Below are 15,308 nucleotides of genomic sequence, written 5' to 3' on the forward strand. Positions count from 1 at the left end.
AGAGTTGCACCAGATTTTGCACTCAGTTTTAGTAAATCAACCCCTATGGCTTTCATATGGTGACAGTGTACTTTAATTTTAGGAAAAGGTTTTTTCATATTACTTTAAAGCAATGTTGACAATAAAGCCTCATGCACACGATAGGACTTTGTACAAACTTTCCCTTGGATTTTTGTACAAAGGGCGTCGGCCCTGAACTTGTATTGCATACACACGGCAGCACTTTTTTCTGCTCTTTACTGCCACCTTTGGTCAACTTTTGTAATGTTATCTGATCTTTTGCATTGGTTCTGAGCATGCCTGTTTGTACTTTGTACAAAAGTCCTATGGTTTTCTGTACACACGATCAGACTTTGCTCCATCTGACTTTTGTTGCTAGAAAGTTTGTCTGTTCACACAGCCGATGGAGCGTTCACACGGTCGGATGTTGCTCCAAAATAGCTAATTTGCATGTTTGTTAAAAAGTCTGATCATGTGTATGGGCCTTTAGACATTTTTAGAACTGCTGTTGAAGTAAACCTATTCAAGACTTTGGAAATTTAAACCGAGCATATGATGGGGAAAAATTTATTTCTCAGAGGTTAACTTCTGTGAAGCATGAACATAATCATTAGCGTTAGAAATATAGGCAGCTGAATGTCTTTGCGTTTTTTAAACTTTTTTTTTTTTTTTCTTTTGGGGAAAAAAAGTTGCTTGGCTACACCCTTTTAACCTTTAATTATGCAATTGAATGTTTTGAGATGCAGCTTTTCGTCCCAAGCTTATCTAAAGCCAGTCACACAAATTGCCAAATGACTGTAATTTCTACTTTTACCAACCAACTAGGTGGTGTGAGGCTTCCGTAAACCATCTATTCAGTTTATATTTGGTTATGTAGACCCTTGCACTAAATAGTTATTGGTAAATCCAAAGAATATGGAACAAAACAAATGTGCTGCCAACTGAGCCTTCCTATCCTTTTTGGAGCCCAAGTTGGCATTTTAGATCTGGAGCTACCATAGTGCTGCACGTATAACACAAGCCATTTTAAGGCTTGAAAGATTGCCTAAGATATACGCAGGTTTGGAACCTATTTGGTTCCTATAACTTTCTTTTAATGCGCAAAATGGGCCATGAATGCACATACTTGTGTTTAGACAATGGGGCTTATTTACTAAAGGCAAATCTACTTTGCACTACAAGTGCACTTGGGAGTGAAGCCGCTGTAGATTTGGAGGGGGACATGCAAGGAAAATAAAAAACAGCATTTTTGCTTGTGCATGACTGGATGATAAAATCAGCAGAGCTTCCCCTTTATTTCAGATCTTCCCTTCAGATCTACAGCGACTGCACTTTGAAGTGCACTTGTAGTGCAAAGTGTATTTGCCTTTAGTACATCAACCCCAATATTTGCTCATCCTGGAGTTCCACTTTGTTAGCCAATAAAGGGTATCACTTAAAATTTTAACTTTCTGCAAGAATTGATGGCTCACACGGCTGCTGACTAGTGAGGGTAAATGATGCAATAAAATGTGCCTCTTTGGAAGTTGAGGCTAAGAATATGGATGTGTAAAAAAGTTCTACAGAATGTAAATTGCCACCCTTCCTGACTAAACTAGGTCTTCTGTACCACAAAACTTTGGATTTAGAGCATTTCTGGAGAGAAAGTAAAGTTTTTATAACCAGTGTCCACACCTTTTACATTTTTATGATTGATATTGATCAACCGCAAAAATAAGTAGCGGCTGAAATAGAAAACAATTCCAAAATAACTTTTCCAATAAAAAAAATGGGCATGGCTTTTAAATGTACACTCGGTGAGATATAGTATTTATGGGTTTCTAAGTTTAATGGACATCACAACGGAAATCCAGGATAATCCCGGGATCTGTATGAGCCACATTGTACCACTTCATTGGGTTGGCATTGCTATTAGGATATTCAGATGCTCTTCTGTACCGGGCAATAGGACAGTTAAAAAAAAATCTTTGTTTTGTTGCAGACAGGAAGGTGCCTTGCTTGGTTCTGGTTTTGCTGGCATTAATACCATAATATATCAGGAGCAATGTCTGGAGCCCCAATAGAAGTGGCAAAAGGGGGGAAAAAAATTAGGCAGAGACAGAAACCACCATCTACAGTATAAAACCCCATTCACATCCTGGTGTTCTATAATTCTGCCCACGATTTTGGAATATGGAAACATCTGGCACTAATGCACAATGTGTGTTTTGGCTCCCATAATTGTTAATGGCACAACAAACGTCCAAAAGAAATAGAAATGGACGCTTCACAGGATAACTCGTGCAAAACAGTCAAAACTTTCCAAAAACACTCTAAATTTGACTTCAAAAATAGGTGCAGGAGTTACTTAAGTGAGTTTTTGGAGCAGAGAGTAGCCTGTTGAAGTGAAAGGTGCTGCTCCAAAATGTGCTGAAACCATGACGCTCTGCTAGATGCGAACGGGGCCTAAAAGTTTCCGGTGTCTCAAAATCAGTGTCATTTCTCTCCTACTGCTGAATTTCTCTTATAATATGGGTGAAAGCTGGTTAAATCCTTGTTGAAAAAATTGTGTAGAGGCATTTAGAACATAAAGCTTACTTTTCAACCTCTTAGGCTGAATTCACACTGCAATGCAGAGCAGCTGGAGAGAGTCACTGCTCTAGCTGCAGTAGGGGCAGTGTGGCGCACGATTCAGCGCATCACATCCCCCCCCCCCCCCTTTTTTTGAACGTACACTTCATTCACGGCAATGTAGGGCAGCGCCTTACATTACAGTAAGATTCAGCATGGTGCACTGCGATAAAATGTCTGTCACCACAAATCGTGCCCTTTCTGTTTGTAGTAGGGTAATTGCTGTCTATTGCCGAACAAAAGTCCAAGACAAAGAAGCAGGCTGCAGCAAATTTTATTTCTAGCATTTTTATATAGCTTTGGCAAGTTATACAGCGCTTTTACATATTGTAACTGCCCTCAAGGCGCTTACAATCGAAGGTCTCTGTTAGATGCATACACACACTGGCACCAGTTTAGACTGGAACAAATTGAATTACCAGCATGTCACCACCAAAGAGAAAGCCGTTCCAGGTGAGCACATTAACCATCCATCTACAGCATAGCCAGGGTTTACGTGAAGGTGCTAGCACAGATCACATACAGATAGACAATTAAAAGAAATCCAGAATTTGCTGCAACACTTGACCTTTATTGATCCTTCATGCAAATGACATCACAGACCATGTGGGATAAAGTAAAAGTTGGCACGTTTTGCAATGATGAGTAAACGCCACAGCCACATCAATTTTTACTGTACCCCACGTGGTCTGTGATGTCTTTTGTATGAAGGATCAATAAAGGTGAAGTGTTGAGGTGAATTCTGGATTTTCTTTGATTGTGTACTTGCCAGCATGTCTTTCGAGTACCTGGAGAACCAGGAGATAATGCAAACTCCCTGTAGACAGTGTTCTGGCCAGGATTCTAACCCGTAAGCCACTATGCTGCTTAAAGACGGCCTTTCCCCTCCATTTTCTCAGGAAGCGTTACAGATTACAGTGGTGTAGTGATAGCTAGCCTAACACTGCTAAACCCCTTCTTCCCTTTTTTTTTTATTTTTTAAACTTCAATTGGTATTTATGTATTTCAGAGTTAACCCTCTTGGAATTGTATATAACATGAGGAGGACCATGTTGGGAGTTTAATCTGGGAGTATGTGGAGCAAGGCACAGGGGGAACTGTGTAATCTTCAGATGGTTTAGTTCATCTGAGAGTCTGGTGTTTGTTGCTGGAGTTCATGTCCTTCACCACTCCGAGATAAAATACTAGATGGATGCATTACTTACAATTTTCAAATGAAGACACAAGGAAACTAAGATGGCTTTTTTGTTAGTAGTCAGTAGGGGGGATATTGCTCTACTCAGCCATATTATGGAAATGCACACAGTACCTAATGGCTAAACCTTTTCTTGTCGCTTTTTTCACCTAAAAATCCTAGAAGGGCATTTTTATTTTTTATAATCATTGCATTTACCATGGGAAGTAATAAGTGTGTTGTGCTATGCAGTTATCTCCATAACTTCTGTTACTTGGTCACAAACAGGCAGTATTTGCAGGGCTGTGCTGTGTGCAGTTTAAAGTATGAAACAAATTTCTCAAATATTTGAAATGCGATCCTGCGTGTCTTTTCTCTGACTTGACTCATTTGGACTCGTGAATTAGTATTCATCATTTCTACTCCCATTGCCTTTTGCTTTGGTTGTGTTGGCTAGGATACAAAACAGCACATATGAGTGAAGTGTATTTGACTGATTTTCATACATTTTTAAAAAACTGTTCAGCCACTTAAGCCCCGGTAGAGTTGCCCCCTTAATGACCAGGCCATTTTTTGTGATATAGCTTTCTTTTAGCGGTATTTGATCACCTCTGCGTTTTATTTTTTGCACTATAAACAAAAAAAAGCAACAATTTTGAAAAAAAAAAAGACGTTTTGCTATAATAAATATCCCTCAAAAAAACAACAAATTTCTTCCTCAGGCCGATATGTATTCTACATATTTTTGGTAAAGAAAAATCTGAAGCATCTAGGGGATATATTTAAGGCATTTTTGTAATAATGTTTTTTTCTTAGTAATTGTGGCAATCTGCTTTTTTTTTTTTTTTTTTTTATCGGGGCAACGACAGCGCAGCAGACAAATCGGACACGTTGACACTTTTTTTGGGACCCTTGACATTTATATAGTGATAAAAAATGGGCATGGTAACAATGTTTATTTAAGCATGCAAATAAATTTAGCATGTTGCAAAAAAAATATCCATATGTATGTTAGAGAAAGGAACGTTCACTATGTACAAAAAATAGCTTACTATAAAACTTATGTCACATTGCCCCAATATGTTTCATTACCAGCAGTCTGAACGCTTTGCTTCTCATCAGTATTTTTGAAAATAATATGAAAAGAAGAACTTTCAGATGTTGTGGTTAGTCAGGCAATGATGCACCCACATTGAAGATGCTCTATTATTTGGTTATTTAGGTTATAAAAAGACAAACTATCTCCATCAGGTTCAACTTAAAATAAACTTGGCCTTGGCCTTATTTATTTTTTAACATGATCATGGCAGTCTGATACATACCTGGAGTAGCACTGTCTTTTGATTATAAGTGTGTGTGTTTGTTTTTTAGAATAATATACAGTGCCTTGCAAAAGTATTCACCCCCCCCCCCTTGCCGTTTTTCGTGTTTTGTTGCCTCACAGCCTGGAATTGACATGGATTGTTTGAGGATTTGCATAATTTAATTTGTAGAACATGACCACAACTTTGAAGATATATTTTTTTTTTCTTTTTTTTTTTTTTTATTGTGAAGCAAACAACAAATATGACAAAATAAAATAACAGAAAAAAGTCAATGTGCATAACTATTCACCCCCTAAAGCCAATACTTTGTAGAGCCACCTTTTGCGTCTATCACAGCTCCAAGTCACTTTGGGTAAGTCTCTATGAGCTTGCCACATCTTACCACTGGGGTTTTTGCCCATTCCTCCTTACAAAAAACTCCTTCAAGTTGAATGGTTTGCACCTGTGAACAGCTATCTTTAAGTTTGACCACAGATTTTCTATTGGATTGAGTCTGGGCTTTGACTAGGCCATTCCAGCACATTTACATGTTTACCCTTAAACCACTCAAGTGTTGCTTTAGCATTGTGTTTAAGGTGAACCTCCGTACTAGCCTCACATCACACACAGGACCTGGTACAGGTTTTGCTCAAGAGTATCCCTGTATTTAGCACCATCCATCTTTCCCTTGACTCTGACCAGTTTCTCAGTCCCGACTGCTGAAAAACATCCCCACAGCATGATGCTGCCACAACCATGTTACACTCAAAAACGCTCAAGCAAAATACCATTAATTTCCAAGGACCTTGGTCACATCTGAGCATTCTGTTGCTTGTAGAAAAATGCCTGATGCTCCAAAAAGTACATGAGCTTTCAGAACTGAGCATTTTTGTCCCCATTTTCCCCATGACTTTAATGGGAACTCCCAAAAACGCTTGATTTGAGTTTTATTCAGTTTTTTTTTTTTTTCTTTTTTTTTTTTAGCCTATATTAACTGTTCTCCACCCTCTAGTGAATTCCATTGGCTAAAACAGCAGCTTTCTGAGACTTGTAAGCTTTCTATCCAAGTTCCTGGGCAGCAGAGAGAATGTTTACGTTTGTGGGTGCTTTAACCACTTTCCTACTGGGCACTTAAACACCCCTCCTGACCAGACCAATTTTCAGATTTCGGTGTTCTCCCACTTTGAATGACAAGTACTCAGTCATGCAACACTGTACCCAAATTAATTTTTTGTCTTTTTTTTTATTTTTTTTCCCCTTTTGGTGGTATTTGATCACCTCCCGGGTTTTTTATTTTTTGTGCTATAAATGAAAAAATAACATTTAAAAAAAAAAAAACGCATTTTTCTTTGTTTCTGTGAACAAATTTTTCAAATTATTAATTTTTCTTCATAAATTTTGGCCACAATTTATACTGCTACATGTCTTTGGTAAAAATAACCCAAGTTAGTGGATATTATTTGGTCTTTGTGAATGTCTACAAGCTATGGTGCGAATCACACAAAATTGATCACATCTGATGTACTGGTGGCCGATCTCATTTATTGTGACCCGAACAAGCCAGGAAAGTACAAATTCCCCCCAAATGACCCCTTTTTTAAAAGTAGACATTCCAAGGTATTTAGTAAGAGGAATGGTGAGCTTTTTGATGTTGTCATTTTTTCCCACAATTCTTTGCAAAATGAAGATATTTTTATTTTAATTTTTCCGCAAAATTGTCATTATAATAGGTTATTTATCTCACGTGGCATGTGTATACCACAAATAAGGCTCCAAAATAAATTCTGCTGTTCTTTGCTGAGTATTACGATACCGTATGTGTGGGACTTTTCCACAGCCTGGCCACATAGAGAGGCCCAACATGCAGGGAGCACCATCACATGTTCTAGGAGCATAAATTACACATCTAACTTGACTACCTATTACACTTTTGAAGGCCCTGGAGCACCAGGACAATGACTCGTGACACCGACATGGCACTGATGACACGTGACACTGATACGTGGCACTGATAACAGATGGCACTAATATGTGGCACTGACACGTGACACTGATGTGGCACTGATGACAGATGGCGGTGGGGACAGATGGGCACTTTATTTTAATTTTTTTTTTTTTTTTCATTAACCGCTGCATCTTTGCAGCGGTTCATCTATCATCTATCCCTCCTCACACACTGTCTGTGTGAGAAGGGAAAGCCGGCGATGAGAGATGATCTCATATGTTTATATATGAGATCATCTGTCATTGGGCACGCTGATCACGCTGTAAACGGCCACTGTGATTGCCCGTTTACAGCGATCTGTGACTGGCTGTGTCCGGGGGGCACGGCCAGCACGGAACTTCCCCGATGCGCACCCACTGCGGTGTGCAGAGGGGGAAGTTAAAGGGAGGACCAGGGACGCCCTCCCGGCAGATAGCGTCCGCGCTGTAGCAGTCTTTTGGCTATAGCGTGGGCGCAAAGTGGTTAAAGGTTCTCATGAGTCTCTGAATAAAATTATTTTTCTTTATTTGCATAGAATATTGGACAATTAATTCACAATGAACATAATTTATTAGTTTATATTTCTTCAGGGAACTTTACATGAATCCAATGTGAATTGTTCTAGTTAATTTGTGTGGTGTAAGCAAAATATATTTTCTCTATTTCAGATACAGTAGATCAATTCCCTATGTATTACAGTATACTATTTTTATATTGTAGATTAGCGAGGAAGAGAAGAAGCAGCATCATGAGGATCTGATAAATTCCACTTATGGTTTAAGCTCAACTAAACTTGAAGATCTTGAGTTTTACAAGGTAGGTAATTTTGTGCGATCATAATAAAATTAATAATATAATAGTTAATAAAATGCAGGAAAAGTAAATCTATACCAAATAACACCTTTTAATTTCTTTACATCTGGCTATTGTAACTAAATGGCTGAATGGCACCCTTCCTATAACAAATAGACCCATACCTGTACGTCTTTTGTCGACTTCCGTGTTATTTGTCCACACACAAAAAGCTGTTGGTTCCACGGTCATTAGACAAAAAAAAAGCACTGGCTAAAGACAGCCAACTGGAGTGGTTCTCGGGCATGTGATTGCTCTTATGACCAATCACTGTGATCACCAATGTAAACTATGTAGGACTGTTTACATTGTTGAGCCCTCCCCTTCATCTCACAACAGCTGCAATAGACTATAAGGTACATTTTAAAGAGCTACTGACTACCAATATCATAGGATTGTTTGAGGGGATTTAAAGTGCTAGTTAATAACAACAGTGGGGTTAGGTGATTTAAAATACCACTTACCATCAATTTTTGCAGGACTATTTGAGAGCTTAAAATGTCACTGTTCAACAATGTTGTGGGAATGTTTTGGGTTCATCCATGACATAGAGGCATTGCACACAATGCAATTATTCTTACAGGATTTTGAAATGTATAGAAAACTCTCACCTGAAAGTCCGTTTTCTGAAAACTTTGGCTTTTTTTTTTTCCAATCCACTGAATTAAGAATTGATAAACAATTTCAAATTGAAATCGCCCATTAACAACCAGTAATATTTGTACCCTGATTCTGACATATCTAAAGGAAAATTGTGCCTTTTTAAACTTCCTTTTCTTTCATTTTTTAAATAAAATAAATCAAAATACTACCACATGTCTCTGTCTATTGGAGCGTTGCGCACTGAGGGGGGGAGGTTGGTAAACACCCAAACTCAGGTTATGGCAGAACTGGTGAGGTTTTACTCTGACTTGTACAAATCCAGGGCGACTTATTCGACCACTGACTTAAGGGACTACCTGCAGGGAATATAGTTGCCTAAACTCTGATTCTCGCCGAACACTCCTGGACTCTCCAATTAGTCTGGAGGAACTGCAAGGGGCTCTTGGCCTCTTTCCAAACTCAAAGGCCCCAATGGAAGTCTTCAAACAATATGGGGAGGCAATTCTGCCTCGCGTGTTGAGGGTTCTTAACTATGCAAGGCAATGCCAGAGCCTGCCTGTCTCCATGATCAGGGCTAATATTGTTCTCCTTCTAAAACAAGGTAAAGACCCCTTAGATCTGGTCTCATACAGACCGATCTCCTCCATTATCTCCTCCATTATACACTCGGACCAGGCAAGTTTCATGCCCCAAAAATCCACAGCCATTAATCTCCGTAGACTTTACCTAAACCTTCAAACATGGGGGGAGAATGTGGACAACAGGGCCTTGTTCTCTCTGGACGTCCACAAGGCGTTTGACAGCGTGGAGTGGGAATACTTATGGGCTGTCATGGGTAAGTTTGGCTTCGGCGAAGGGTTCCTGTCATGGGTGAAGCTATTATACTGCTCACCTCGGGCGACCATCAGAGAGGCAGGACACATTTCTGCCCCATTCACCCTGCATAGGGGCAATCGGCAAGGGTGCCCACTGTCGTCCCTCCTTTTTGCCGTTGCCATCGAACCCATGGCATCCTTGATTAGAGCAAATCGGAGGGTGCGAGGCTTCCAGTATTTGAGGTTTCAGGAAAAAAAATCATGCTATACGCAGACCATACCATGCTACTCCTGGGAGACACATCTGATTCTCTGCGGGAGTCTATGGAAACAATAGGAAAGGACTGACCATAAATTGGACCAAATCCTCTCTGCTGTTGCTGGATGCCAATCCGGACAGTGGAGGTTGGATAATACATGACGTGCCGGTGTCCACGGGTATGAAGTACTTGGGTATACAGGTCACGTCAGAACCACATGACTATATTTACCTTAACCTAACCCCACTATTAAATAGAATTTGAAACAAAACCAAAATTTGGTCCCGTCTTAAGATGTCTCTGGTCGGAAGAGTCAACCTGATAAAGATGATCTTTATGCCCCAACTTCTATATATTCTGCACAATACCCCTATGGTAATTCCTCTGAAGTTTTTTCGCATTATCAACTCAATTTTTAGAGATTTCATTTGGTTAGATAAACCCCCAAGGCTAAAACTAGAACAACTACAAAAGTCCAAGGGGGCCTCTCCCACCCTAATCCTTGGGCCTACTACCTGGCAGCGCAGGCACAGCATATAGCCAGGGCTATGCCAGAGGGGAAGGGGGAGAGGAGGGGACCATACGCTTGGAACCAATTAGGGCCTTGATGTGCTTTGCTTCCAGCCATGGCGATGTACCCTCTGGTATGGAGGCCTTGGCTTACACAAAATCAAACAAACGATTGCCCACTTATGCTCTTATGCAGAAAATCTGGAATAAACTTTGACAACTGCAGGGGGTGGAGGGCTTCACTGAGTACAGACCAATATGGGAGAATAGGCACTATGAGGAGCTACTATTGCTGGATTGTGGTGCTCGGTGGAAGAGATATGGGGTTACGCATTTGGGACAAATTTTTACAGCAGGGAGGCTGACTCCCTTCGCCGATTTGAGGGAGAGATTTCACCTCCCACAGTCCATGCTCTTCTACTCCCTACAACTGCAACATGCAGTGAAGGCACAGGCTGGGGGGACCCCGTGGATTCTTTCACGACCCCGATCTTCCGATCTATGGCTAACGTATCACAGTTCCAGTTATCTCTAGAACTTACTCTATGGTCCTTACTGCCTGCCTCGGAGGCTTTCCGCAGACGGCACTAAATATATGGAAGAGGGATTTTGGTACATATGAGGATGAGCAATGGGAGGAGGCACTACAGGCAGTACAATATTAATAATTAAAGCTGGTGATTCCCAATGCGATTTTATAAGATTAGCAAAGTTGCATAAAGTGACAGTGCTGGGTATAAAGAAGGTCCGTGAAAGTAACTACTACATCATAAAGTGACTAAAATAATATATATAAAACAGTGGACGAGATATAAAGTGATTCGCAATGCGATTTGTTAAGACTGACAGAATCGCATAAAAGTGCTAGTGCTGGACAATAAATAGGTCCGTGAGAATATCTACTAAACCAAGATATATATATAACAGTATACAAAGAACAGTCACTAGCTAAATAAAACAAAAATGCAAATAATGGTTGACTTGTGACTGAAGAAATCGCATAAAGTGTCAAAGCCAAGGGAGGGTTAAACAGAGTGACTCTGTGCAGCAATAGTACAATATTGTTCGGTAAATGTGGCCCAGCGCCTATCTCAATTATATATTGTGCTCAGAGTACACTACACACCTGACAGACTGTTTAAGATGGGGGTGCGACAGGACTCGGGCTGCCCCAGGTGCGCAAGAGATCACGGGGATTTGATCCACCTGCTGTGGAGATGCCCTAAACTGCACCTATTCTGGACAGGGGTACTGGACACTATTAACAGAGTGTTTCAGACTACCATACCCTCAGACCCAAAACTGTGTCTACTTGGGATCCTAGACAACGTTTCCATGGGGAACAATAGTAGACAGGCCGTGGCCAGGGCCCTGTTCCCAGCACGAAAGATGATTCTTCGGTATTGGAAAGCGAACGAGCCTCCGGCACTGGGGGAGTGGATTGCCCAAATGGGGGACACCATTAGGATGGAAAAGTATATTTTTCAACATAGAGGGCGACCGGAAAAGTTTGAGAAACTCTGGGCACTCTGGTTGGATACTCCTGGCCTTTCTCCGATCGATCTGGTCATGGACAGACTGCTGAGATAAAAGCAGGGGAAGTGATATTTGTGTTGGGGGGGGGGGGGGCACTAACTGTTAGACACCCACTGTAGGTAATGGGTGTATGGGTGAATCGAGGCCAAGCCAGGATACACGGGGTCAATATCTAAGGTGGGTTGGACGATATGGCATGAGAAGTTGTGAAATAAATGCTTGAATATTCCTTTTGTAGAGATGAATAAGTTTTTATGTGCCGTGACAAGAATCTATGCTTGAGATGTAAGCTGCAAGTTGTACTTTATATGTTTTTGTTATTTAATAAACTTTCTCTGATTTAAAAAAAAAAAAAAAATACTACCACATAAATATGTTAGTGGTCAAACCAAGACAAATATTATCAAATGTCTATTCTACCCACTTGTTTTTAAGATTATTAAAGGGGTTGTAAACCCTGTACAACCACTTTTATCTACAGGTAAGCAAATATTAAGGCTTACCTGTAGGTGCTTGAAATGTCTCCTAAACCTCCATGGTTTAGGAGATGGTTACTAAAAAGCCAAGCGCCGATGACTACTGCGCATGCACCAATGTTATCGGCGCATGCACTCTTTAGAAAGGGCACATTGTGCTGTTTCCAATAGGGGTCATGCCGTGACTGGCGGCTCGTGCACACATGCGTGGGAGAGATGTCATGCGACTCCGGCCAGTCACAGAACTAGAGTTTGCGGCCCGGAAGGACGAAGGGCGAAGGTGGACGCTCCCTGCTAGTGGGGACAACAGACATTGTGGGCTTTGGTTTCAGGTAAGTGACACATAATGGACTACTATGCGATGCATAGTAGCCCATTATGCTTAACCTTTGCAGGGAAATAAAGAGGAAACAAAACCCACCAGGTTTTACTTCCTCTTTTAAAAGTCAGCAGCTACAAAAAGTGTAGCTGCTGACTGAAAATAAACAGACACTACCCTGTCCCACGGTCCAGCGATACGGCCACCCAAAGCCTCTCTCCTCTCCCTCTCTGTAACATCAGCATTGCAAATGTGAGTACTGTGCATGCACGAGTTGCGCTGTACATTTTCAGTGGCTAGGCAATCTTCTGGGACAAGTGAAGTGTCCCAGAACATTGCAGGGAGGGAGGGGGAGAGGAGGCATTGCCTAGGCAGCGAGTGCAAGTGATAGCTGGGTACCTGTCAAAACTAGGCACCCGCTCCCCACCCCCAAAAGAATTACATGCCAAATGTGGCATGTGAGAGGGCGAAGAGTGCTTAAAGCACAAGTTCCACTTTTGGGTGGAACTTCACTTTATTCTACCTATTTCTGTATACAAGTTCACAGCTCTTGGTGTGCTACACAAGTTAATACTTTTATTTACTGTCTTTGCATAAGCTCATACATGTCTAAGACTCAAGAGACAACTTCTTTACTTATCGAAATTCCATGGAGGCTTAGCATTTCTAGACATATCTGGATACTATTGTTCTCAAATTACTAGATCGGTGCAAACATCACTCCACAAGCAATGGATATCCATTGTACATTCCCCCCTGCTTTCTCTTGAGGGATTTACCATGCTGCACAACCCAGAACTTTAACTGCTTCCGAACCAGCCGCAGATTTACTGCGGCAGGTTGGCTCCCCTGCCTGCGCAAAACCACTTTACTGTACGTGATCTTGCGGGGTCCGGATAGCAGGTGCTCGCCCACTGCACAGCAGGGGTGCCGATGCTCGTGGCAGACGGTCACTATGACTGCCGGCCACAAGCGATCATGACCAGGAGAGACAGAATAGGGACAAGTGTGTGTAAACACACACTTCCCTGTTCTGACAGGAGTGACAGATCGTGTGTTCCTATTAGCTAGGAACCACAATCTGTCACTTCCTGTAGTTGGTCCCTCCCCTTGAGTTAGAATCACCTCCCAGGGAACATGGTTAACCCCTTCACCGCCCCCAGTGTTAACCCCATTCACTGCCAGTGACATTTTTACAGTAATCAATGCATTTTTAATATCACTGATCGCTGTATTCATGCCAATGGTTCCAAAAATGTGTCAAAATTGTCCGATGTGTCAGCCATTACTAGTAAAAAAATAAAAATAATAATAAAAAATGCTATAAATCTCTCCCCCATTTTGTAGGCTCTATAACTTTTGTTAAAAAAAAAAAACCTAGAAGAATACATATCAGCCTAAACTGAAGAATAAAAAATGTTTTATATATTTTTGGGGGATATTTATTATAGCAAAAAGTAAAAAATACTTTCAAAATTGACACACTTTTTGTTTTAAAGTGCAAAAAATAAAAACCGCAGAGGCAATCAAATACCACCAAAAGAAAACTATTTTTGGGAAAAAATGGACGTCAATTTGTTACAATGTCGCACGACTGCGAAATTATCCGTTAAACCGATGCAGTGCCAAATCAAAAAAAAAGTGCTCTGGTCAGGAAGGGGGTAAATTAGTTAGATTAACCCTCTTATAGGTCCTAACACCAAGATCTGTGCTCAGGTTTTCGTGCAACATGACCTCTTGCCTACCTATTCTCCATTGTACTCCATTCCCATTACGTCATGTTTTGGCTTTCTATCCAAACAAGGATTTTAAACCACAACATTCTACTGAAACTGCCCTACTAAAACTCACCAATGACATACTAACTGCTAAAACCATTACTCAATACTCATACTCTTAGACCTCTCTGCTTCCTTCGACACAGTTGACCACCTGTTCCTCCTTGGCAAACTACACTCCCCTGGCCTCTGGCCTCTGATTCTGCTTTATCCTGGTTATTCCCCTACCTATCTCAGCGCACTTTCAGTGTCACTTAAAACTCCTTTTCCTCTCTCTGTTGGGGTACCCCAAGGCTCTGTCCTTGGGCCCCTTCTATTCTCACTCTATACCTCTTCCCTGGGCCAGTTGATGACCTCCCATGGCTTCCAATACCACCTCTATGCCGATGGCACCCAGATCTATCTCTCCACTCCAACTCACCCCCTCGATCTCCTCATGGATCTCAAACTTACTGAATGACATCTCGTATGGATGTCACACCACTTTCTCAAACTCAATCTTTCTAAAACTGAGCTTGCAATATTTCCTCCTTCCCCCCCCCCCCCCCCCCATGACTTTACCATTAAGATCAACAACACAACCATTGGTACCTCCACACATGCCAGGGTGCTGGTTGTAATCCTTGACTCTGACCTCTCCTCAAGTCCCCACATCCATTCACTGGCTAAATCCTGCCGCCTTAACCTCTGCAACATCACCAGAATTCGACCCTTCCTGACTGACACCACAAATAAACTTTTCTTAGGGGACACAGAGCCATAGAAGTTACTATGTGGGTTATATGGGCCACTGATAGGTGATGGACACTGGCACGCCCCTAAGGCAAGATGTGTACTCCCTATATAACCCCTCCCACTATTGGGAGTCCTCAGTTTTTTCACCAGTGTCTAAGGTGTTGGTCACGAGTAAAGATGTGCTGTGCTGTGCTGAGCTCCACTGGAAGCAATCCTTGCTGGGGCTAACCATGCTGACTGGATCCGTTCTGATGTCTTTTCGTTGGCTTAAATGAATGGTACCCGGGCCTCGTGTCTGAAGAAACCAGGTTTTGCTTGAGAACGCTTCTCTTTAGAGACCTGGTCCCTGGAA

At 41.4% G+C, this 15,308-nt stretch overlaps 1 protein-coding gene across 2 annotated transcripts in view; it reads left to right on the top strand.

The window, feature by feature from the left end:
* LOC143989392 (DNA primase large subunit-like) overlaps positions 1-15,308 on the top strand; it is a 226,666-nt gene that overhangs the window by 143,016 nt on the left and 68,342 nt on the right. For both annotated transcript variants that reach the window (XM_077489511.1, XM_077489512.1), the window contains one exon: positions 7,793-7,888. In XM_077489511.1, the coding sequence (XP_077345637.1) occupies positions 7,793-7,888 (96 nt within the window). The remainder of the gene's footprint in view (positions 1-7,792; positions 7,889-15,308) is intronic.

Source organism: Lithobates pipiens, unplaced genomic scaffold (assembly GCF_037356315.1).
Source record: "Lithobates pipiens isolate NorthernLeopardFrog02 unplaced genomic scaffold, aLitPip1_a1.2 Scaffold_18, whole genome shotgun sequence".
Taxonomy (NCBI): domain Eukaryota; kingdom Metazoa; phylum Chordata; class Amphibia; order Anura; family Ranidae; genus Lithobates; species Lithobates pipiens.